This window comes from Pagrus pagrus (genome assembly GCF_965226575.1).
Source record: "Pagrus pagrus genome assembly, chromosome: 1".
In the NCBI taxonomy this organism is placed as follows: domain Eukaryota; kingdom Metazoa; phylum Chordata; class Actinopteri; order Spariformes; family Sparidae; genus Pagrus; species Pagrus pagrus.
The window spans coordinates 14,294,974-14,320,096 of NC_140185.1; the positions used below are offsets into that span (position 1 = coordinate 14,294,974).

At 40.0% G+C, this 25,123-nt stretch overlaps 1 protein-coding gene across 1 annotated transcript in view; it reads right to left on the reverse strand.

Annotated features, from left to right (window-relative positions):
* Nucleotides 1-1,545: 1,545 nt before the first annotated feature.
* Nucleotides 1,546-25,123, reverse strand: part of lrrc4cb (leucine rich repeat containing 4C-b) — a 44,473-nt gene continuing 20,895 nt past the window's right edge. The window contains exon 2 of the mRNA XM_084351906.1: nt 1,546-5,039. Within this exon, the coding sequence (XP_084208032.1) occupies nt 3,117-5,012 (1,896 nt within the window). The 5' untranslated portion in view covers nt 5,013-5,039 and the 3' untranslated portion in view covers nt 1,546-3,116. The remainder of the gene's footprint in view (nt 5,040-25,123) is intronic.

Here is a 25,123-nt window from a genome sequence, read left to right on the forward strand (position 1 = left end):
CATGTGCAAATGGGACAAAGGCGGCAAAATGGTGACAGCATCTCGTGAATAATGTGTTCTATGAAGTCTAATGGAAAAAAAGAATTGCAATTTTTATTTGTATTCATGTACAGTATGAACTACAATCTCAGGTATCAATAATTGAACATCATCCTCAGAGAAATTAGTTGGACTCCTTACAAGCACAGTCTCTTGTTTTTTTTTTTCTTTTCTTGTTTTTGTTTCGCTTTTTTGTCTTTTTTTAACAATTGAAGCACATGTAAAATTATGATCTGAATATTTTTTTTTTGCATTATGTTTTTGAAAATATTTTTTTTTTGTAGAAATTTAACCATTTGATGATCATTCTCTCCAAAAATGAGAGAGAATATTCCCCACATACAGTAACCCTCCCCATACATAGACAGTTGGCAGAATAACACACAATTTGATCACCCTGGTTGAGGGTTTTTGCACAAAAATCAAGCTCACTCTGCTGGTATTTCAAGTCCAACATTCTGCAGCTCCGTCTTAATTTCACTCTGGCATTCAAATACATCTCCTCCACAAAGCCGTCCTGCTCATGTAAATACCAACACAGAGATATTCCATTCATTCTGAATAACTCACAACCCTCATCTCCAAATATATATATATAAAAAAATCTCAACCTTTTTTTTTTTTTTCACTGTAGCCAGCATCAACATTGAATCATTAAGCCACCAAAAGCATTGAAAAGGAATTGAGCATTGAAAAAGAAAACAGTGGAAAGGGAAAGAAGGGTTCACTCATTAACGCTACCATTAGCGATACTATCCTCATCATTCATAACACTCGATGAAAGGCAGACGATGAATGGGCTTCTGTTTCGATTGTTCCTGCTCCATTTGCAGCTTCATCTGTCTCCACCTCACCAGACATTCTCGGTCCTTAAATGTATATTTAGCTTCCACCGTTTTTGTTCATCATTACCATTACTGTAGAAAATCAAAGAATACATTTAGCAGACTGACTGATCAGAGGCGTATGAATTTGTTTGTGACAGTGCTTTATTATGCTCATATTGTAAGCTACCTGTCTTCAAAGAGAAGAAAACCAATGAGGCGAGTGGAACTGCTGGACAGTATTACTGCTGGGTTTTTTTTGCACATCATGCAGTGATTTATTTCGTCTAAATAACTGAGGCGGTGTGTTGTTCTGCAAAGGTGACGTCATGTGTTGGTCAATTCCCATCCAAACCATTAGTAAATATGCATTCCATTATGCCAGTTTCGTCCGTAATGAGTCGCATTTATGAAATCGCCAGTGGGAAACTGAAATATGCTTGTTGCACTGAGACCAAAGCGAAAGGCATATCTACCTCTTCTTACTTTCTCCACAAGGTCACTGTTTCCATGGCGACAGTCTGATGGCTAGTTTTGCCTCCTTATTCCTTATCTTTTTTTTCACTCCTCTCCCTTCATATCTGCAATATCTCTGTTTGAAGACCCCTCATGACCGTTGTGGGTCTGGCTCCCCCTCCTCTTACCCACCATCCCACCCTCCCTCCTTCCCCACCCACCGTTCTTCACTTTTTTCATCCCTACCTCCCACTTCCTTAAGCCGTCCTCTTTGAAAGACCTAAATGAAAAAAGGCAAAGCGTAAACAGACTACAGGAGAGACAATGTTTAGATGGTCTATAAATGATGCAACATCAAAGTGTGTGTGTGTTTTTCTCTGACGAAAATGAGACTGAGCAGGGGTCGCTTCAATATCAAAGGCCTCTATCCCCGGTTAGATGTTGGGCACACAGAGAGTGGAAAAGTCTCATGCTGTTTTGTTATCAGCTTTCCTCTGTTAGTCTGCAAATGAACTGCTGATACAGATTAATGAGCTATAACCCATCTCCCCTTATTTTGTTGCAGGTTCCTAGCTGCTTCAGTGACTATGTTAGCCCCGTCTGTGTTTGTCTGACAGGGTCACACTACATTACAAAGCCGCCTCATTTGCCTCTTTATCTGTATAACAGATGGACTATCAGTGCCCAGGCTCGTGTGACCCTGGGGTGATGGCAAGGTAACGCGACACTGAGTGGACGTAGATCATTACTGGGTTAACAGGGAGGCTACACACCGCAGCCTTATGCTCCCCTTCATTTTCCCAAGTAATATTCTGCCGTCGTGCGGCACATGCCGGCGGATAAAGCGAGACAAATGAGACATGGCGAGGGGTGAGGAACGTGCTCAAGCTAAGTGACAGAGAGACAATCAAAGAAGCGAGAGGACACGGAGGAGAGGAGAAGTGGAAAAATCAGAGAGAGGGTAAACAGGGATGATGGAAAATTCAGAGATAGGAGAAGAGAGGAAGAGCAGAAGGAAATAAGTAGTAAAGGTAGAAGTGTAAAGAAAAGGTAGGAGGAGGAGTGGGAGCTAAAACTTAATCTTAATTAAAGTGAAGGATGTATGGCTGCTAGGAGCCACAGGGGAAATGCACATTTACTCATTTGGCTGCTCTGCTCCTCAGGCATGCTGGCTTCACTGTGATATCATCCAGAGCTGTGTCATTAAAAGATCTCATTTTGTGTTGAGTGACAGCTAGAATATGATGGCAATGGAAATAAACCCCTTTTATGTTTTGTCTCTCATAAAGCTCCGGCAAATTGGACATGGCATGTTGAACAACTTGCAATTAAATGCTCATAAATACTTGAACAATGCCCTTTAACACAACATGTAATTATCAGGTAAAATCAAACAAATAAATTGCATTGCATTAATTTTAGTTTGAGGCCATTTTCTACGGTGGTTTCACATTTTCTCCTTTCCGTACATTCTATATGCTTTTAGTGAACCATTCTTTCCCTTGTGCAGTATTACACAGAGAGATAGAGAGAGAAATAAAATGAGCTAAAAAGCTATCACAAATTGTTTTTCTTCATTTAGCCACTAGACATACTTTTAATAAATAATCTTTGTTTTTGTAAAGACACTTGTTAAAGTATCATATGTCGTCCCTTTGCCGAATGCTGATTTTTCGCAATTATCGACATCAACTTTGTCAAGTCAATGTCACTTTGATTTCTTTTATCTTCCCGTTTTGGTCCATTGTACTCCCAAGTATGAAACTGCTGATACTGGATTATTAGTCAAATTCAAGATCAGATTTGGGTCTCTTGTACATTGTCTTTTGAGCAGGCTTGAATCAGTAAAGGTTCCTGTGTGGCTGAGCTGTGTATGGTACTGAGCATTGGCTGGTGGTGGTAAGTGCTCTTGTAGGTGTTGTAGTGGTTGTAGTGCTCCAGAGGGGGCAGAGATAGGTGTCTCTCCATGGCAGCGACACCAGCAAGCTCTTCTTCAACGGTAATGACCTCCATGGAGGAGGCAGGGCCATCAGGATCCTGCTGATTATGCTGCTTCCTCATCTTGTAGAAAATAACCAGCAGAACAGCAGCCATAAGCGTGATGGCCACAAAGCAGCCGATGATAATCTTGGTGGTTTTCATCACCTCATCCAGGCCGTTGAGGGCTTCCTCTCCATCCCGGTCAAGAACTGGAATGGTGTAAGTCCGCTCTGTGGTCCTCGTAGAAACAGGAGTACCTTTTGTTGTTGAGGATGAAACCCAGCCGAATGGTGGAAGTGGTGTTTGGCTGTCATCCCCCGGGGTCTCAATGGTCTCCACGGTGACTGTGGTAAAATAGGTCACCCCGCTGTTTTCTACAGAGGTGACATTAAGCACAGCAGAGGCAGAAATGTTGCCTGCTGTGTTGCTAACCATACAGGTGTAAGTCCCAGTGTCCTGCATTGTGACGCTTGTAAAGTTCAGTGTCCCATCATTGAGTACAGACAAACGCACCTTATAAGCCCCATGTGTCACCAACGAGCCATTTGGTGTAAGCCAACTGATGGATGTCAGCGAGCTTGTACGACATTTAAGCTCTGCACCCATGCCTTCTGTCACATTTAAGTCACTGGGTGGCTCCACAATGACAGGAACATCACACTGGAAGTAGCTGTGGTCCAATTCCCCAATGTAGCGACCTTTAAAGACTGTAGGGGAATGGCAGCGGGCGCAGCAGCTGGTATTGGCAGGCACTGCCTCCTTCAGCCACCAGCTGAGCCACAAGATATCACAGTTGCAGTTCCAAGGGTTGTGATGGAGATGGACCCGCTCCAGACGATGCAATGGTGTGAAGAGGTCATGTGGTAGAAAGGTAAGGTTGTTGTGAGCCAGGTTGAGCTCCACCAGTGACTGAAGGTCATCAAAAGAATTCCTCTCGATAGTTTGGATTTGGGCATGCATCATCCACAGCTTCTGGAGGTTGACTAATCCTGTAAATGAGCTGGGTTTGATAACAGCGATCTGGTTTCCTGACATTTCTAGCTCTTCAAGCCTGACCAAAGGTAAGATGTTGGGGATCTCCTTGAGGTTGCACATTCCCAGGTTCAGGTAGCGCAGGTTGCTCAAGTCCTTGAAGGCTCCTTCAGAAATGTAGGAGAGACGCTTGAGCTCACCTAGATCCAGCCTTCGAAGCGAGGGGACCCGGTTGAAGGCATAAGATGGTATACTTTCGATGGGGTTGTTCCGTAGCCACAGTTCCTTCAGCTTTGACAAGTACTCAAATGCTCCATTGGGGATTGTCGTGAGCCGATTATCAAAGAGCTCCAAGGTGTTGAGACTGGCCAGCCCATTGAAGGCGCCAATTTCAATGCTGCGGATGTGGTTCTTGCTCAGCTGTAGGATCTCCAGATGGCGCAGATGTTTGAAACTGTCCACCTTGATGACCTGAATGAGGTTGTCCTGGAGGTTCAGGTAGCGAGTGTTGGTGGAAATGCCATCTGGGACGTCCCGTAGACTGCGGCGGGTGCATATGACTTTGCTGAACTGGTTACTGCATGAACAGACGGAAGGACAGGTCTGAGCACGAACCAGCCCAGCCACCACCAGGATCTGAAGGGCCAAAAGCAGCACAAAGAGGGGGTTGGACAGCGCCCCCTTCAGCCTACGACCTCTCATTGTCTGGCGCTGGAGGGAGGAGATCATTGTGTTCAGCATTCATAGTTCATCTGCTGTTTGTGTTCTCTGCAACAAGAAGAAAACAGGAAGAATAATATTTAGTAACCACATAAAACAGTGAGACGTTGCTGTAGTTAAAGATGTCAACAGCTCAATGCAAGAACTTTTTTGGTGGCCGACAGAAAATTAACTGACAACAATATATAATTATATCTTTGGAATTTGGTTTGTTGGTCAGATGAAACAAACAATAAAACAAAGATGTAACTTTGAGCTCTGGGAAATTATGTTGGCTGTGTTTCATGATTTTTTTGACTCATCATAGACCGAACAATTAGTCAAAAAAATATCACCAGATTACTTGATAATAAAAAAATAATCATTACTTGCAGCCCTGATCTATTTTTATTGTACCATTTGATGGCAAAAGAAAACAAAATAAGACAAATTAACAACTTCCATTGATTGATAATACGCTCCTTCTGTGGAATATAACAAGCTTTTTGTTAGCTCTCTAACCCTGGATTGTCCCAGATTTCCAGTCTTCACAGAAGTTGATGCAAGTTGATGTTTTAAAAATGAAAAATGAGCAGGACCATTTGAACACAACCTTGAATTTCTTGTAAGCTCCCTTCCTCATTGACAAGTTTTTATCTAATAGACAAACCCTCAGTTGAGAACATCTTAAAAGAAATAGCAGATTCTGTTGATGACATTGGGACTCACTTTCAAGACAAGTCACGCTGACACTAAGAGTCACACTCAAAGAAAGTGAGCCTGCATTTTTGCAAACAAAATCAGAGTGCTAATGAGAAACGATACATAATATCCATGCTGGATAAAAAAAAAAAATACAACCTGTGAAATGAATTCGCCAGCAAGCAAAGAAATCATCTCGCTACTCTACACACATTTTTTAAAACACATTCACAAACAATTACAGAATGAGGGTTATTTTTTGTCAATTTTATAATAAAATAGTCCATAGCCTGTGTATTGCCTTTTAAAAGAGGCAATACACGCTTTGCTTATCCAAAGCAGTACTGCAATGTTTACATTTCATTACCATCCAATTTATCGTCACACCAGAATCCCTGACAAATGGCGTGATTCAAGAGTGTGGAGAGGTCTTGTATTGTCCCTGCATAACTATGGCATTATTAATTATCTCACAAATTATGTGTCCAACAAGAAACTAGAAATAGAAATCATTTATATACAGTACATACAGTACAGCCTTTACCTTCCACCTCCACACAGCAGTGTTGATGTGTTGCTGTCACCCCTTATTATCTTCTGCCTATTATAATGGTAACCTACAAGTATGTGAATCAATACACATCGTATACCAAACATATAATACATGCTGTGAAATTATACAGTGTGACAGCATTGTGTGAAGCGTTGCTGTTAAGTGCAGTTAAGATGCAGACAGCATTCATCAGTGCAGTTAATGCCTTTGCCAGGAGCTAAGCACTTTTGCCTGGTGCAAAAAACATTAGCCTCGCCTTCTGGGTCCTTAGATGTAAGTATTCTCCTTGTCGCTCTCTAACTCTTCCAAGTCAAGTTATCTGCTAATCAGCTCTTTCCATCAACCCATGAGCAAGAAGAAACGAGTTTATTATGACAGGTGTTTTCTAAACTGTAAAAATTGTTAACTGAGGTGAAAATGTTCTCCGGTGAGGATGAGTGGCTGACTTAATCAGTAGAAATGAGTCTGCATGTGGCTTGGTTTTGCACCAGCCGGGCTGCCACACCAGCCGTGGTGGAGAGAGGCTGTGGAGCGATCAGCCTCTGCTGGGGAATCATATCGGATGAGGCATCCCACTGGCAGGAGCTCATTTTGTCTGGCTGGAATTACAACAACCCTGCACTGCCACCTAAGAGAAGAAAACGTCAGACATGACAGACACACTGATGGCAATTATCATCTGTCAATGAAACAACTCTGTTTGCATTTCCACTGGAATGCTCAATGAAAAGAATATATATAAAAGTATGTAAAATTCAGCTGTTGTTGTACCACACATGGAGTCATTATAGCTTTGGCCACATGCATTCTTCATAATACATTTTATCTGCACAGTGTGCTGCATTACATATACGTGGCACATTTACTGCAGAAGAAAAACATTTTCCTTCAAACATCCTTCCTTTTGGTGCAACACTGTGTGGATTAATTCCATCCAGGCACGCTCAACATGTATTCATAGCCACTGAAAGCACTAGCCGCTTACATCTTAAATCCTGCCAGCAACATAAAAACACACCCACCCTCAGTTTTCTGCTGCTGCACTAGCAGCCACTGGCATTATGTTTGACACCACTGTGATTTGCCAAATTCATTTGTTATAATGAGTTTGCTGGGAAAGTGCTAAGGTAACAAATGTCTCGATCAGGGTGCGCATAGCAAGGAGACTGTAATATAAAGCAGAGTATTTCAGAGCACTTAAATTACAATGTCGGATGATTAGAGTCTTGTCAGTGTTGTGTGCTGCAAGCAGCGACATTCTACTCCAACTAGCAAAACGTTTCCGCTTGGACATTCACGCACAACAGGGAAGCAAGCTTGGCAGTCTACCATGCAAAGACCTAAATAACTGTGTCTACCAATCAAACAATTAGGCAACACGTCCAAAAAAAGAATCTCTCATCTCACGGTTTGAATATGAGAAGGAATATGTTAACGCTGATCCACACAAGTCAAACTGAGGAAGATAATACATCAATAAGGATGAGATGTAGCAAGAAATGTTACATTATTGAACAACTTGCTTTGCAGTCACATTTTGATTTTTTTTTTCTTGGCGGCATGTTTAGCATGTCCCCTCAGAGTTCTAAGGGGGGATTTGAACTATTTAATGTTCAATAGGATTATTCCAACCAAGTCACAGGAAAAAAAAAAAAACATCTCAATTTGCACTTCTGCTATCAGACAACAAAGTCACATGTTCAGCAGTAAGCATGCTAATCTCATGTGAGACACAATATTCTGTTAATGATATGATCACAGTTAAAACCTAATGTCATTAACACTCTGCTGCTTAATATGCCCAATCAGCAGTATTTCATGTTCCTACATTAAATGTAATGATAACGACTAAAAATAAACTAAAACATGTTTATACAGTACATCTCCTAATGTGAACACAACACACATGTTTATTAGACAGTTACTGATCACAGCCATTTTGCAGTTGATCCAGTGAGTGTGAAATTGATTGAGTGAAATATGAAGTGAGATGAAATCTGGCAAGTCGCACATCATAATGGAGAAAGAAGCCTGTGGCCACTGAGCGGGCTGTCTGATGAACTGAATGTCATTTTGCTAATTCATTCAACACATTACTGATTCATTACATTTGCATACGTTTGTTGCGTGGCTTGTTTTTAACATCGTTTGTGCTGATTTTGAGACCTCACAGGCCATCTGTGTCTGACAAGACCTGTACACAGACACTGTGCCTCGGAGACACAGCTGGATAACTAGAATGTGTGTCAGTGTCTGAAAATATAACACAAACCTCCAGAGCTAATGAATATATTAGCACATAATATATACAATACACGAGGATAAACAAGACAGCATAGTAATACTTTATATTAAGATCCTTGTAACTAGTGTTAGTTAATAGGTAATAAGTCTTATAAAAGTCTTATAAAATGCTTACTAACCTTAATAAGACTATCTAAGTATCTATTATAGCATCATAAACACATTCAGTAAGACATTTATAAGCACGAGAATCTTGTTAGCAGTTTATGGACTGCTGAAGAATGTTAATAAAATATTGAGTTTTGATAGCATTACAAACAAATGTATGACTTTAACTGACCATATGCTGATAATACCTGGTTAGGGTTAACTTATCCTTTGTTATACTCTTATTAACATTTTTTTTCCTTAAAGATTACAAGACATGACGTGCAGCAAGGGTTCCAGACTGGAATTGAAGCCAGGCAGCTACTGTAAGGGTTCTGCCTTGGTAGTCGTATTATGTTAATAAGCACCTTAGAAAGGACTTGTATGACAAGCATTATCTAATGCTTATTGTAAGGACCCTGATATAAAGCGTTACCACTAGTATGTTATTGCTGTTTTTTTTCTCTTCCTGTCAACACATCCCAAGAAATGACCAGTCAAATTAGTCAATCTCTAAATATTTTCTGACTCTCCTCCTGTGTCTGTGGCACTCAGAGCACTCACAGAGTCCATTTGTTACTATTGAAGATGTAAATCTTTAAAAATAAGTAACAAAATCATCTTTATCTTTTGTTTAAAAAAAAGCGCTAGCCTATCCGTAAACAGCTAACTCAAGCACAATCCAAACATCAGTAAATGGTGCAGTTGTAGGGGACCTTTTATTGTCTACATTTGGTGTACTAGTGAGTGCAAAGAATTGACTCAACATTAACGACTCTTGTTCATTATAATGAAGCAACATGTCCCCAGTGCAATGCTGGTGTCTCATTGATGTTTTTTTTAATAGTTTTTGAACATAGGGGAGTTCAATATAGTCAATAATGCTTTGGATACACAGTGAATACTTTCTTTTTCTTGAATACCTTCTTAAAACATTCAAACAGTGTCAGAATCATAAATATTTTTAAATGGTCAAAATAGAGCCTAAAGAATTGTCAATTTCTTTTATTTTACAGATTTGTTTTTCTTTGTCACGTGGAAACTGATTATCTTTTGGTCTCTAACTTTGGACTCTAATGGCATATTCAATGACACGTCACAGACTGAATCATAATGTTTGTTTATAGTAACTTCCGGATAGGAAACCTCTGCATCACACAATAACTTACAATCTAAGTGTCTTTTGTAAAGATGTTATTTCTAAGTGTTTACATCTAATTCCTCCAAAAATGCATGTTTGATGCTTTCATATCTCATTGATTACAACACTTTCGCTATCGTTAGGTTGTAGACCTAATTTATCTATAATTTACCTATTGGGCCACAGACTAAAGAAAATGGCTGCCTGAGTTTACCTCAAACAAGCAGTTAGTCTGAGATGTCACTGTTGGGTAGATATCAAAGATGCCAGCGAAGCAACATAGTACAATAAAATAAACAATGGTGATTCGGTCTATAGACAAAAAGATCAATTGATTAATTAAGATAACAACTGGCACATTTATTGATTATGAAAATAAACAGTAAAGGTTTTTGCAGATCAGAAGCAGCAGATTAAACTAACAAGTTAACTGATTCATATTTTACTTTCCAACAGTTAGAAAATGCAGATTAAACATTGTTATAAGCTTCAGATACAACGAGTGCTGTGGTTCCAAATGTTGTGTGCAGCTTTATGTTGGTTGTGTCATTCTGTTCAGCTACAGTATCAACACATTAGTAGGCTACATGCATGTAAACATCTGAACAATAATTACTTCATTTGTTAATGGGCTAATTTGATTTCATGACTGTGGCCATCTGTTTGTGTTGCTCCATGGTTTTAAAGTGAAATAAATACTTTTTAAATCCAACACTTTGAGAAAAAGAAACCTCTTTGTTGCGGTGTGTGTGCACATTTCATGCTTGTTTGCATACGTCTCAGGGGATGTGGGGGGGAGGCGGGTTGGTGGTTTTTCTTGCACTGTGGCCATGATAACTAGAGGCCACCACTGCTGCCGTCTCACTCCGACATGCATGCTGAGAGTGCTTCACTCTCCGCCACTGCTCCACCTCAAAAACAAAAGTCAATTCCCTTCCCCCATCTCGGCTTCAGTACGGAGAGTGCTCGTGTTGGGGAAATAAATCTCGGTGGCTGTTGGGTGCTGCTGACTTATCAGCCAAAGTCTATTCTTTTAACAGGAACAGAAATGATGGCCCTTCCGTTGACCGGACGAGTCTCAGAACAGCAAACATAAACTGTATTTTCTTTCTCATTTTTCATTCTCTTGGGTTGGTCGACAAATATTTTTATAGTATTGTCACTGGCTTGCTTGCTGCAGCCAATTTTAAATGCTGTCTATGCCTGTAACGGTGGTAAGCTCAGGCTGTTAAGACCACAGGCCTTACTGCAGTTGGCATGGACATCATAATGCTCGGTATATTGTCATGTTTACTGTGGTTACGGTATAATCGCATCTGTCATTTCCTCTAGCTGCTAACGCCTGATATATATTTTTATTTGCCTTGTCTTTATCATCCAGTTTGGTTGGGCAGTTGTTGTAGGAGTGATGCTTTGAAACAAAAGGCTTTTCGCACCAGTCACATTTAGTGAGTGTTTGAAATAAGGTGTGATGGCAGCGCTGCCTCTCTTTTCTCTGGTCTCCTCTGTGAGAAGAATTACAGGCCTCTGCTGCAATGAATTTCAGTTTAGGTCACAAAAAAGAATAATGCAAACCACGTTTTGGTGTTTATTTCTTTAGCTACACCCTGTGTGGAATATTACTTTACTCAGTGGGGAGCCCAAAGAGGGATGAGAAATCATTATTTCAGCTCTGAATGAAATCAAATTTAAATTATTCCTGTACCTTCAATTGAATCATTTAAAGTAAAACTGACAGCAGCCACACTATTTCATTTTCAAGGCAGGAGCATCTTGGCCAAACTGCTGAAATATAACTGTCTGGAGATACAATATTTCATCTCCAGTTGAATTAATGTTAACATCTCCCTGATTGTATGGAAGATACGATCCATGCAACATTCTATACTGTCCTGTTGAAAGACGGCTGCAGACATGGAAAGGAAAAAACAGACATACAAGTAAGGTCATGGTTGGCTGTTGCTGAAGTGTTTTCTCTCATCACTCCAAAGATAAAGTGCTTTATGAATGGATGGCTGCCAAAGGCGTCAGTAAAAAGGTGGAGTGGAACTCAGCTATAGGGTTCAGTATACGATGAAGACTGCAGATCTTTAATAAGCTGAGGAAAAGTGTTTACTCGGTTGTTTGCACTTGAACAGTGCCAGAACGTGTTTATATTCCATATACTTCAATTTAAGCCATTTTTAGCTATTTTGAACAGTTCAATAGAACATTGTAATAGAACAATGTAATTGGATTTTCTGAATGCTTTCCCATAAAACCTCCACTGGTTCCTTTAATTTTAAAGCTGCATTAATCGATTTTTTGAACACTAGGGGGCACAAAAAAATTGAAAACAAACTGACTGATATATTGACTCTATATCGACTCTCCATACAGCAAATACTGTGTGCAGGTCATAACATTATAAACAATGAGCTACAGGAAGCTGCAAAGCTTTATGTAACTGCAGAGTCTGCTGACACACTCAGTGATCTTGGCGAGCCTTCTCATTTGATGTAATGCTAATGTGAAAAAATATTGATTAAGCTTTAGGGTTTATGTTCCAAAAGTTCAAGCCCACAAAAGGTATATGGATCAGAAATATATATAGAAAACACACCATCCATCCTTTTGCTTGTGCTAGAATCCGTTCAGATACTGAAAATATTCCTGCTAATTTATGACCAAAATTGTTGGCATTGCTCTGCTGAATGTGAGGTAAAAATAGTCTCTAAATAGCCAAACACAGCCCAGTCGCCAGGATAAAATGTGGGCAGTAACATATCTGCAAACCACTGATATGTTCACATTTTTATGTGTCATAGGCCTATGTACCATGTTTACATTTCTATCAACTGAGTCATATCTTATTCACATTACATGTTTATGTGCTGACTGTTATTGCTGGAGGTAGATGGGATGGTGGTGGAGTTACAGGCAAGAAGGCTGCCAAGACAGTGACTGGAGTTCGAGACTGGGTACCAACATTTCTAAGTGTGAAACCACTGGGTATCGTCTGCTGCCATGCTTGTGGCAACCAAAACAGATATTTTAAGCCAAAACATTATCTTTTCTTTACCCTAACAAAGTTGTTTTTGTGCCTAAACCTAACCAAATCATAAGCACAGCGTTGTCAAATGATACAATTGAAAACTGAACCTAAAGAAACATGGAAGAAAAAAAGATGCAACATGAATAAATATAAAGTTTCAACTTATCCACGATTGGCAGAAACATACATTGCCAACATTTATCGTGGCAATTTGGTTGCCTAACAAGCTCAGTTTTCTCTGACCAACCAAAGGGAGCAGACAGTATTGTGCGCTCATCATAAATGTGTGAGAAAAGGGGTGGTACAGTGGACCTTCTGACCTGAGCTTAGCCTCCACCATCCCCTCAGGGCAGCAGTGCTCCCAGATGGCACGATCATATTATTGAAAATCATCACAATTTTAGATGACCAGGCTCATTTCTCCAATCTGTGATGGAACGAGATTAAATTAAAAAAAGGCAAAACTGAGCGCAATCAAACTGCCATCTGGAATTATGGTCAGACAGACAATTACTGTGAGGGCAAAAACCTTTTAATTTGTGATCGGGGAATACGCTGTGGTATTATGTCTTCGAACAGTACAGAAGACATTATTTTTAATCAGTCTCTTTTTATCTGATGAGAAATGTAATATTATTTTGAGACATCCGGCCACTTTGCCCTGTAGAAAGATGATTGCTGTCTTAGCCGTTGTTTACTGAACAGCTTTGAAATGTGCCTTTACTTTTTATCTCCGTATCAAATGTATCAAACTAATGTGTAGAAAGTCCTGAGATGATTTCAGAAGATATGAATATCTGAGTGCAGCTGATTGGCTTTAAATCATGACATTTTCATGACATTACACATTTGTGAATTCTGGAAATGGGAGTCATATCAGACCACGTTGAGTAGGTACAGCTAGTGTCAGACAAGTAAAACTGGCTGCAGCTGTTTAACAGGGAATTTATCAATTGTGTTGTGACATTAAACAGCACCACATTATATGTAGAGCCTCTGTATGTTATTTTATGTGTTTTAATTTCAGGGTAAGTAGAGGAAGGTTGCTATCTTGTGCCATTACTGGGGAGAGGGAGAGTGTGAGGGTAAAGAGACACCTTTCAAGTGATAATTCAATTCCTATTCACGTATTACCTTATGCTGCCTCCATTATGATAATTGCATGGGCTAAATAATCTGCAGGGACCTCCATGTTCAAATGCACTCTGCCAAGGCTCTGTCTGGTCTCTGCAAAGGGATTAAGACAGGATGCCCTGGGCGGTAGACTGACTGAATGCGAGGGCGCTCTTAGTATTCGTGTCACTTTTTGAGCCCACCAATCTGCTCCCATGACTGCGTTCCTAAAAAGAGATCTGCAGGATCGGCCAACTGTAGGTTGAAGGGCATTGTGGCAGAGTAGAGGCCGGGTGGACTAAGTGAAAACATGGCACAGTGAAGTGTGTTAGCATGACTCAGACAGTGGGGAAGATCTTGGTAGTTGGTTATGGACTAACACTCTCACTGCACAACATTTCAGTTTTGGTGATCACAAAACTGTGGAGACACACTCCATCACATATGGTGCAAAATAGCAGGTGGTAGCCTGGGTTTAGGGAGGTGAGTACACACAGCCAGCAGCAGTGGCAGAATAATGAGCTAAACAGACCCCATAAGCTGCCTTCTTACAGTTGTTAAACAGATCAGTGCTTAAGCAGAGGACTGTGTGACTGGTGAAGTAGGTGAACCTGCAGCTGTGGACCAACTCTGGACAGCCAGCAAAAGATTTCTGAATGAACTCCTGACACCCATTTTGTTGGAAAGATGAATTATTACATATTTAATTAAAAAGGCTCCACATCGCAGCGATGCCCATGTTACATTTTATGCTTCATCAGAGGAACTTGGCTCTTTCCAAATGTGTTAATAACATACTGAATGTGATTTCTTTCAGGTTCAGAAACAGTAGAAAGTGGGCCAGGAGTTAAGTTTTAATGTTATAACACGTAAATTTAAAATTTTCATGGCCATTGATAAAAAACTATTCCAGTTTGCAATTTGTAGGAACCATTTAGACTTCTGCCTTCCTGTGGCCTATCACTGGTGTCGTGGTAATACTTCCAAAAGGCCAAAATACCGACAGTCATTGTTTGTATTGAGGAAGACAACAGTGTTGCATTAAAAATGACACAATAGCAATGTAGCTTCAATGGGCGCTCTTGGCAGGTTGCCGCTCCCTGCAAAATGCAGAGTGCTCGAAGGGATTAGTTCACTGGAGTGTCCCCTGTTCAGTCACAGCTATTTGCCAATGAATTCCGGCCATCCTAGTTTGCAAATTGACTGAATAGAAGTTGGAGGCAGTTCTCTCTGGAGCTTTTGTGTTCACATTGGGGTGACAGGATAGTGACAACAGATGGCACCATACGTGGTGCAGTCTTTTGTTCTTTTGTGTAAGATTGCTGCCCACCAGTGTGCCACAGTCTCTCATTGTAAATCCTTTCTCTGGATTCTGCTGTATATCCATCAGTATGTGAGATGTCATTAACACGTCTCGAATGTAAGTGCTATGCTGTGACAATGTATGTGGACGTCTGTGCTGACGCACAGTGGGAATGTAGATTGGTGCCGATACAGTTTTTCACACAGATTACATGTGTGAATGTAAATCATATTAAGGTTACATTCATGATAAATTGTGTCTGGCTACTGAAAAGGGAAGTGATGGGTAATTTTTGTATGATGAAACAGCTTTTGCTTGGTGTAGAATTAAGGTGCTATAAAGATTGTGTAGTTATTCTTTCAGACTGTAAAAAAAAATCATTCTTTGTATGAAATTCAAAACATTAAAACAGCAGTAAACAACTGTTTGCTTTGTAAAGATATAGTGGAGTAATGGCGTCCTGAACCGAGAATGACGCCACATTCCCTCTGTGTGTGTTGTGATCTGAGCTTCTGTTCTTTGTTTCGTTAACCAGAGATGTTGTTTCGTTAACCAGAGATATTATAAGAGAGGAGACAAACCGCTTAAAGTATTTTGAATAGAAAAGTACATAATGCCAGAGATCAATTCTATATCCCGCTATATCATCGTCATGCCCTGATGCTAGCGCACAGTTGAGATTCACGACAGTTTCAACCGATTTGGTGTCACTGCAGACAGACTTCTAATGAGCATGTAAGAGGAGGATATCGTACTAAGGATTGCCAAGAAAGGTGAGATTATTCAAACATTAGACACTTTGTTGAAGTGCTCTGGTGTGATGAGCTAACAGCGTCACGTCACGTCACGTCACGGCACGCCACGCCACGCCACGCCACGCCACGCCACGTCACGTCACGTCACGTCACGTCACGTCACGTCACGCTAGCTAAACAGTACACTGAAATATGTTTCTGAAAACAAGTGAGACATTGGCTATACAGTAAGAGAAATCTTGCTTCATATCTGATCAACACCACCTAATTTTATAGTTTTGTGAGGAGCGTGTGTTCAGATGCTGCTTTCTTGTTGGTTTTTTCCCCCCACTTAATTTTGTTGAGTGAATGGCGTACCCATTGGTTTTGGTCTGAGTTCTAGTTGCAGTCAATGCTGTCGATAAGATAAAATCAAATATTTATAATGAAAGCAGAAGTTACAAGATACACTTACACACCCACAAATATATTAAATCATCCAAACAGCTTGCTTGACTCGCTTGACGCTAACTTTACACCAAGGTTGAGAGAAAAACTTAAATCCATAGAAACAAACAGAAGCAAGATGCTCCTCGTGACTCGCCTTAGCTGGCGCGGTACTCCTGACTATAAGCATTAATATGTAATGGTGAGCAGAACTTTTTTTAAAAAATGGAAAAGTGGATGTTGCTGTTGTGATGCAACAGTGATGGATTACAAGGGCTGAGACACATCTAGTTGGGTTCAGATACATATCCAGCCCGAGGCCAGGCTCCAGCACTCATTATCGAGTTTGGAAAAAATGCCCAAGATGAAAGCTGTTTAGCTTCTGTGTAAATAAGGGCTTCACTGTATGAAATGGGCTATAAGGTCTAAAAAGCACACAGCATCCAATCATCTCGTTATGCCTCCATAAAGAGGATACAGTGTGCACCTGTGAGACTATAAGTAGGCTATTTACGCGTAATTACCTTTATGCAAACAGCCAGAAAAAGCTTTAAATATTGCACGGAAAAGCAAAAATGCAGTGAGAAAAATGCCATTATGCTTTACCATAGAGCGCGTTCTGCAGCTCCAAAAACACAAATATATATTTCTTCACTGTGCAGTGAGATTGGGAACTGATAATTACAAATTCTTGCTGTGAAATGAACACACACACACACACACACACACACACACACACACACACACACACACACACACACACACACACACCTTAATATCACATTTAATCCTGCAATAGTTACACACACATGCACAGTGTTAGAATCACACATACAACCGAAAGAAGCCTTCATATCTTGGTCAAGGATTAAATGCAAGCTAAACCCTTCTTCCCCAAATTGCTTAACTGACTTTAATAAAGCGATAACGATGTGATACTGCTATTGATCCCTGCAGTGAAACTCTTTTCACTCTGCTCCCTCCAGGGAGGTCAGAGTGAAGGGTCATCTTCACATGGAGCGCCCCCGGAGCACTGCAGAGAGTCAGTGGGGAATCGCTGATTTGCTCAAGGGCAGGACAAGAACGGCGTGTACATTACAAGCTCTTTCCTGTCTGGCTACAATGGGAGGATCTTAAATCTCTCCTACTTAGAATATCTTCAAAAGAAATTCCCAACATAAGACACAAAGCTTCTAGAAGGGTAGATTTTCATTTGAAGTGAATATTAGGAGAGCTCCATTAGGTTGTCCTACTTCCAAGGCAATCTATTCACCTCGTCCTCTATATAGAACAAAAAGAACAATGGGTACCTCTCAACTATTCTTCTTAAAGTATATTCCTGCCATGTGCCATGTATAATAGTGCCACTGGAGTTAATTACTATCTCAAAATTGCAAAAAAGTGGATCCTAAGCAAGGCCCCATGTTGCACACGTGTTGCCATCTAACTGTCACAGTTGTAGGGCATTATAAATCCCTTTCATAAAGCAACTAGTCCATCCCACTGCAACGATTCACAGCTAGGAAATTAAATTCCCTCCGACCAGATTACTATAATTATCTACCTCACGACGAAGGGCGAGCAGAGGATTAAGGTCTGTATAAAAATAACCACCATCAAATATATTTGGACTCGATAAATGAAAGCTGTAGAGCAGACATTTTCTCAGTGGTGTGATTTTGATTTTCTTTCTCTCCCTCTCCCTCCTCTCCCTCCCCTCCTCTTTTCTTTTCTCTCTGCTAATCTGCTTTGATACTTCAACAGCGAATGCATGACGCTTGGTGGGAGACTGTCCTAACGTCAGTCAGAAATCAAAGCAGGGAAAATGCAATTATTCAAGTGGCAGTCAACAATTTTGTAAAAGATGGATGTACGCTGAACACACAATCTCTCATAAAGGACTCAGATCTACCAAGAGGATCACAAATCATCACCAAGAGCTATATTACTGTTCTGCTTGTGCAAGGTCATTTAGAAGGCCTGGGATTTGGCGTATTGTTGCAACACAAACATTAAGGGCCTTTCTAACTTTGTATTGTTCATGATGATGATGACGGTGATCATCAGCTCTTATTTTGATGGTTGTGGTGGAAGTGTTATTAGGTTTTATTATCTACCGAGCCAGCTGCTGAACAGACTAGCTGTGGCTGTGCTAGGTGAAGGATTGCATTACGTTTCTCACCCCTGATGGCTGATTGATTGTGTGTGGCCAGTGTTGACAGCGTACAGTAGGCAGTCCATCTTGCTTTGCTTTCATTATTTGTTCACTGTGAGAAGTCTCAGCTGGCATGCTAATAAGCTGTTAAGGATTGGCGGTGTGCCAAATTTCGTATCCCCCCCGAAAAATGTGCTTCCCCATTGTCTTGTCCTTGTTTGTCCTTGGTTTGTTTTTTGAACATTTCACTTGCAAATTTTCACACATGACAACTAAACTAAGTGCAGTGTGACACACAATAGGCCACTTCCATTCTTTGAAGTCCTTATAAATGTTTCAAAAACATTACAGTCCTTAAAAAAAGTGACAATATGAATTTAATCCGAGAGAAGAAGATGGAAATGTTTTTTCTTTTTTCTGATGTAATTATTGCACAGCACATTGTCAGGTCAGACACTTTATCGGCTTTTAGCACAACAGCTTCCTGCAGTCTCTGAAATGCAACTGTGAGATTTTGCTGCGATCTTTTCAAACTGTGTGTGCCTTCACAATACTTACATGTTGTGATGTTATATTTAGTCATGCTGTAAAGATCGCATACGTAATTCTGGGCCTGCTATTCAGCTGTAATGAACTGTATCTGTGATTTGTGCAGCAGTTCATCGGCAACAATCCAATGCGTCATGTCACAGTACATGTGCCTTTGACCTGCTAACCTTGGGATTTACTCCTGAGTTAACATTAGTCTGGATTATCATCACATGTTTGGCACGGTTTATTTTTATTCCTGGTTAGCCCGAGGCGGAGCTGTCCAGCTGCAGTGGTGCTGATTATTGTTGTTATTCATATGATCGTTTGGGTCAAGAATACAGCTTTCTTGACAACAAGCCATGTGTTTGTATGTTTAATGCTAAATATGTTGCTAGGGGAGGCAATTATTCCTACCTTCTGGGATGGTGTAAACAAATGTTTTACTAATAAATGTTTTTCATGCTCTATTGAAAGTTATAAGACACAGATACAAGATTCAAGGAACAGTTCACCAAAAAAATTTAATTTGCTTAAATGCTAATTTTATAGCTTGTTTCTGGGCTCTCGAGTTGCAGTTGAGTTGAAGGAACAGTTCACCCAAAAAGAAAAAGTTCAGTCGTTATCTACCCTACACCGACGAAGCGTTGGGTTTTAGTAGTCTACAAAACATTTCTCCAAGCTTCCCAGCAAAACAGCATTGCAGCATTTTCCTGAACAACAGACGCGAATGAGGTATGTTTTAAAACAACTGATGACTTTCAGGTAATCCAAGTCTTTGGAAGCCCAGAGGTCCAAAATAGATTTCAGAAGAAGTTATTCACACTTTGTTTGAAGCTGAACTCTTGTATCGTACCTGCTAGCCTAAATGCTTTAGTGCACACCCCATCTGAAGTGGGCTCATTTTTTGGGTGACCTGTTGCTTTAAGAGTTTGGATTTTGAAATTATTCTATAGAATATGGAGATTTGTCTCAGTTTATAGAGCGAATGCAATCTTTCAATTCATCTAATTTGGATTGGATTTACTTTTCATAAATCACAGAAATATGCAGTAACTGTAGAGCTCTGAAACGAGCTATGAAAACAGCATTTATTTCACCTGTTCAGCTGATATTGAGAATTAACTAGAAAACAATATACATCCAGCCAGGGTTAGGAGGGTTACTTTAAAAATGTATTCCAATACTAAATACCCAATCAGTATCAGTATCAGTAACATGATCTAAGTATAACAATATTAAAGTAATTTAACTTGATTACTTTCTGCTACTGTTGGATTAACTCAATACCAAACAAATGCAAATAATGAGAAGAGAAAATAAATATCAATAAGACAACTTCTATTTAATCCTAATATCGAGTGTGTGTTCAGTTTCACTCAAGACCAGAGTGGTGTTGCGTGAGACAGTTGTCATGTGTGTAATCCTGTTAGTAATCCCCTTTATTACTGAATGTATCTGTAAACTGAATGCATCATTTTTTGTATACTTCCCCCCCGTTTTTTTGTATCTTAATTACGTTATCCCATTACATGTATTCCGTTACTTCCCAAACCTGCATCCAGCAGATATGGAGCCACCTTAACATTCATTTGGACTCATTTTCCTGGACAGCTGGTGGATATAATCTTCTTTTTAGCTTGGTTATTGGCCTTATCTGACTCTTCAGATTTTAAATGGTCCACTGTGTTCACCAGCTAGTTTCTAATTATCTGTCTGCCATTTGGTGCTCTGTAATGTACAGAGGGTTTTTTGGAGCCATTTCGCTGGAAAAACAGCAGCAGACTGTCGTTGAAAACGACATTGAAGGGAGCAGTTAGTGAGCCAAAACTCTCTGTGGAGCTGAGAGGAACTCAGATGATCCCTCTCTAAGAATTCATCACAACAACAAGCGACACCTTTTACGTTACACATAGTCACTTGAGTCATAAACATAAAATATAGAAAATAGCAGCTTTGAGTTTTTAAAAATGCTTGAAAATGCATGAATTATAGCTATACTGTGGGCAAATTCATCCATCTGTTTTGTATATAACTATCCCATCATGCACTGAGTGAGAACCACACATGTAGACAGACACTCGCATTCACACCTTCAGGCACTTCAGAGTCTCCACTTCACCTAACATGCATGTCTTAGGGCCGTGGGAGTACATGGAAGAAATTGATGCAGACATGGGGATAAATAATGTAAAAAACCCACAGAGAAGCGATGTGTCAGGAGTTTACATGTACTCCCCAGCTGGCAGGCGAGATAAAACACATACCCTTCTGCTTGTATTATTCAGTGTTACATTCTGTATGTTTTTCCTATATTTGTAGATGTATATTTGTAGATTTGTATAAATCCAAACATTCGAAGGTCTGCAAACTGAGCACAAGCAGTACATTGTCTTCCTCCATCTCTCTCTGCAGCCTCACTGCACCTTTACTCCTCCAGCTTTTTTTTTTCACTCCATTTCCTCGAAGCACCTTTCTCCTTCTCCCTCTCTCCCCTGAGAACCACTATCTGTCTCCCTCTATCCCGGAGCATTTCTCTGTCTCAGTCTTATTCTCTACTCTCGTCACTAAATAATTCCTTACAGTGGAAAATCTAATCAAATCTCAGTGAGAGTGAAAAAAAAGCAGAGGTGGGAAGAAATTGTGTGTGAGTGTGTGTGTGTGTGTGGATCAGTCTTGAAGAGGGGGGCTAAAAAAAAAAAGACAGAATCAGAAAGCAACATTGGCAGTGTGTGAGGGGGTTCTGGAGTGAGAGAATTGCAAGTGCATTAGCAGTCAGAGCACTTAGTGTGAGGAATCCATTCATTATTCATTAGCTAATTCACCATGTATAGTAATTAAAATCAGGGCCTGCTCCAAAATGGAAAGAGCTATGATAGACTGGTTTTCTATGTACAATATTTAAGAGGGCTGTTTTTCAGTACTCGTGCTTCAGGGTTTTATAAATCATGTTTACGTGTTCAAAGTGCGCAACTTGCTGTCGGGACTCTTCCAGTGCAGTGAGTACACGCAGCGAGATCTTTCTGACACGAGAAGGCATTCAAAATAGAACTATGCAAATGTGCAACATGACCTATAAATAACAAACAAACCACTGCTTATTTATTATACAGTATATCTGAGAAAACTACTAATTAGAAACAAAAAAACAGCATTGTCAGTGTCAAGATACACATTTGATAACCAAGCATGTGTCACTCACGTTGCATATTTTCACATTTTTGAGCGAGATATTTAAACTTTTCTGATGCGTTTGATTTATAGATTCAAACAGCATGTGCGTAAAGCCTTTTCAGTGCACTAATATATGTCATGCACCAGTAAAGAAAAACAACGACAGGCACGTTTATTTGATCCCGAATACTCTATGAGACCAAAAAAACGTCATGTCAATTAATAGCAAACCAAAATAGGGCGTGCTGATCATCCCCCTGCTCAGACTGGGGGAAAGAAAGAGACGCTTGTTTGAGCTATATTTGAACAACAAAGTTGCTTGTTCTGGCCTTGTTCTGACAGCATTGGTAAAGGTTGAAGTCAAAATAATCCTACAATATGTGTGTGAGTGTGTGTGTGTGTATCTGTGATGTGCTTGTTTACTCCAACCAATAGACTAATTGTCTCTCTGGCAGGTGGCTCAGATCAATGGCTTTAACCTCCAGCTCCTTTTTTTTTTGATTATCTGTTGACTACAGAGTGTGTGTAAGGCTTATCATTTATTAAACAAGACTGATCCTGTATGAAGATAAATCCAGGACTCGACCAGAATGTGCAACAAGCCGTGTTAAGATACGACAATCATCATGAACCATCTGTACATGTGTACGTTAACAATAACTTTTAATTGCCTTTTACCTATGAGATGGGGACTGATATGATATTGTGGATACCAATGGCAAAATTGATTTTGATTATCGGTTTAATTATTTCCTCATTGATTCCTGATGCATTATCTGTGTGAAGAAACAGTAGGCGTACATTGTTCAGTCAGCACAACTGTTTTATTATCTCTGAGTCAGGACACAGTGTGCACGTAGGTGCGTTCACTTTCATTAAGGCTTTCTTGGTTGCTGGTCTGCGTGACACTAATGTTATAACATAGGATATTTACCCTCTGTAACAGATGTGATGGTCAGTTGGGAAGCAGTGGTACAGTACTTGGATGTGGCATTCCTGGAATTTAAGCCTATGTTGTGTAGAAAGATGTTTTGCACATTGCTCATAGCTAAAGATCACCTTGTTCTGGGGACAGGTAAGACTATCGGCTCACAATGATACTAGAATAAAAACTCTTTTTATGAGAAGAGACATCATCCTACATCCTTATTTCCACTCTGACTTGAAATGATCATTTCACAGACATTACAACCATCACTGTTGTCATCTTTGTTCATGAAATGAAGCAATTCGCTTTGGACGTTTTCTTCCTCTCTGCCATGCAATGCCCAACTGTCAAGAAAACATGGCAACATTAATTAAAAACAATGGCAAAGTTCAGAGGCGTATGACGGATCAGACAGCTTGGGACTGGTTCTCCATTTCCATCCCTACATTTAACACAACTAACACATTTTAAGCAATTTCTTCAATTGATTGTCGGCTGCCTTAACAATTCATTATCTGTTAATCATGAATTATATTTGAAATATGTTGGAGGGCTACATTAGAAGTTTCTGTCTGTCAGTTTCATCAACTGGTCAAATAAAATCGAGCCATTTTGAGGCAACTACAGGGCTAAAATGTACTATGTAATGTCAGTGTCTTTTTGTATTTTTTAAATGACAAATTACTTCATTACTTTATTAAATAAATTTTCTCAGACCAGTATTTTAGATTTTATTTTGATAAATATGATTGCAAATATATTATATTTGTAACAAGATACTTTTTGATAGTTTTGGTATTTGTGGCCTTCTCTGATTGTCAGCGAATACAATTTTAAGTTCTCGTCGCTGATTAATCGATTGATCATTAATCATTAACATCCCTACATAAACCAGTCTACAATTAAGTCAATGACAGCCTCTGACTACCCACTTCTAAACCACTAATACCAACAGTTTCTACCATACATTAGTGAGCCAATATACAGTATATCCAGGTCATGAAAACTTTAACATCTGCTGTTCTAAGCACTCAGTGTCTCATAGGTCTTTTATAGTTTCCTGTGCCTGTTCAGCACAGAAAATGATGCTTCTGCTTTTCTTGGAGCGGCAATAGCAGCTTACGTGGAGTAAACACAGGAGGACCTGGGTAGCTAGTGTGAGTACCGACAGTCACGTGACTAAACAATCACCAAAAATAGGTTGCCACCTACAGACAATCCAATTACATCAACACAAAACATAAGGAAAAGGACACATAAATGAATGAATAACTGTTTAGTAGAGTGAAGATTGGAGTTGCCCTCCAAAGCTGAAAAGCACTTAAGGATGAAGGGGAACAATGAGGAACAAAACAGACTGGTCCCTTTTTTTGGACAAAGCAATGATCATTTATCACCAAGGCTGCGGCCAAAATAAAGGAAAAAAAAAAAACTAATCACATTTAGACACACAGTATCCCCTAAACAGCAGCGAGTGACTGCTGTGCCAACAGAAAGGTCCATTTGACAGCATTACATCTTCTGCCTCTTTTGCAAATTTTGGATTGATAACAGGCATATTGTGAAAAACATCTCCTTTATATAGCTACAAGTAACAGCTATTTGTGCATTGCAGCATCATGCAGATCTGCATAATGGACCGTTTACTATTACAGTCGTGACAGGTGTCACATCCTTCCCTACCCCTGAACTGTTTCCAACCTTCACCTGCTATTACTGTCATCGCCACCACAGCTCGACCTGTAGAGCAGCAGAGACGCAGCAGCAGAGTTTTACCGGCTTGTTCCGGAGGTCCGGCTGTTTGTGCACATGCACGCGATAAGGAAGGTCAAACAAGAATGTGGAATCTCTGTTCTGAAACATGTTACAAATACAACGATCAGAACCTTTTTAATTATATGATACAGCATTTCCAATAAACTCAACAGTGTTCATTGTTTTGCTGTTGAT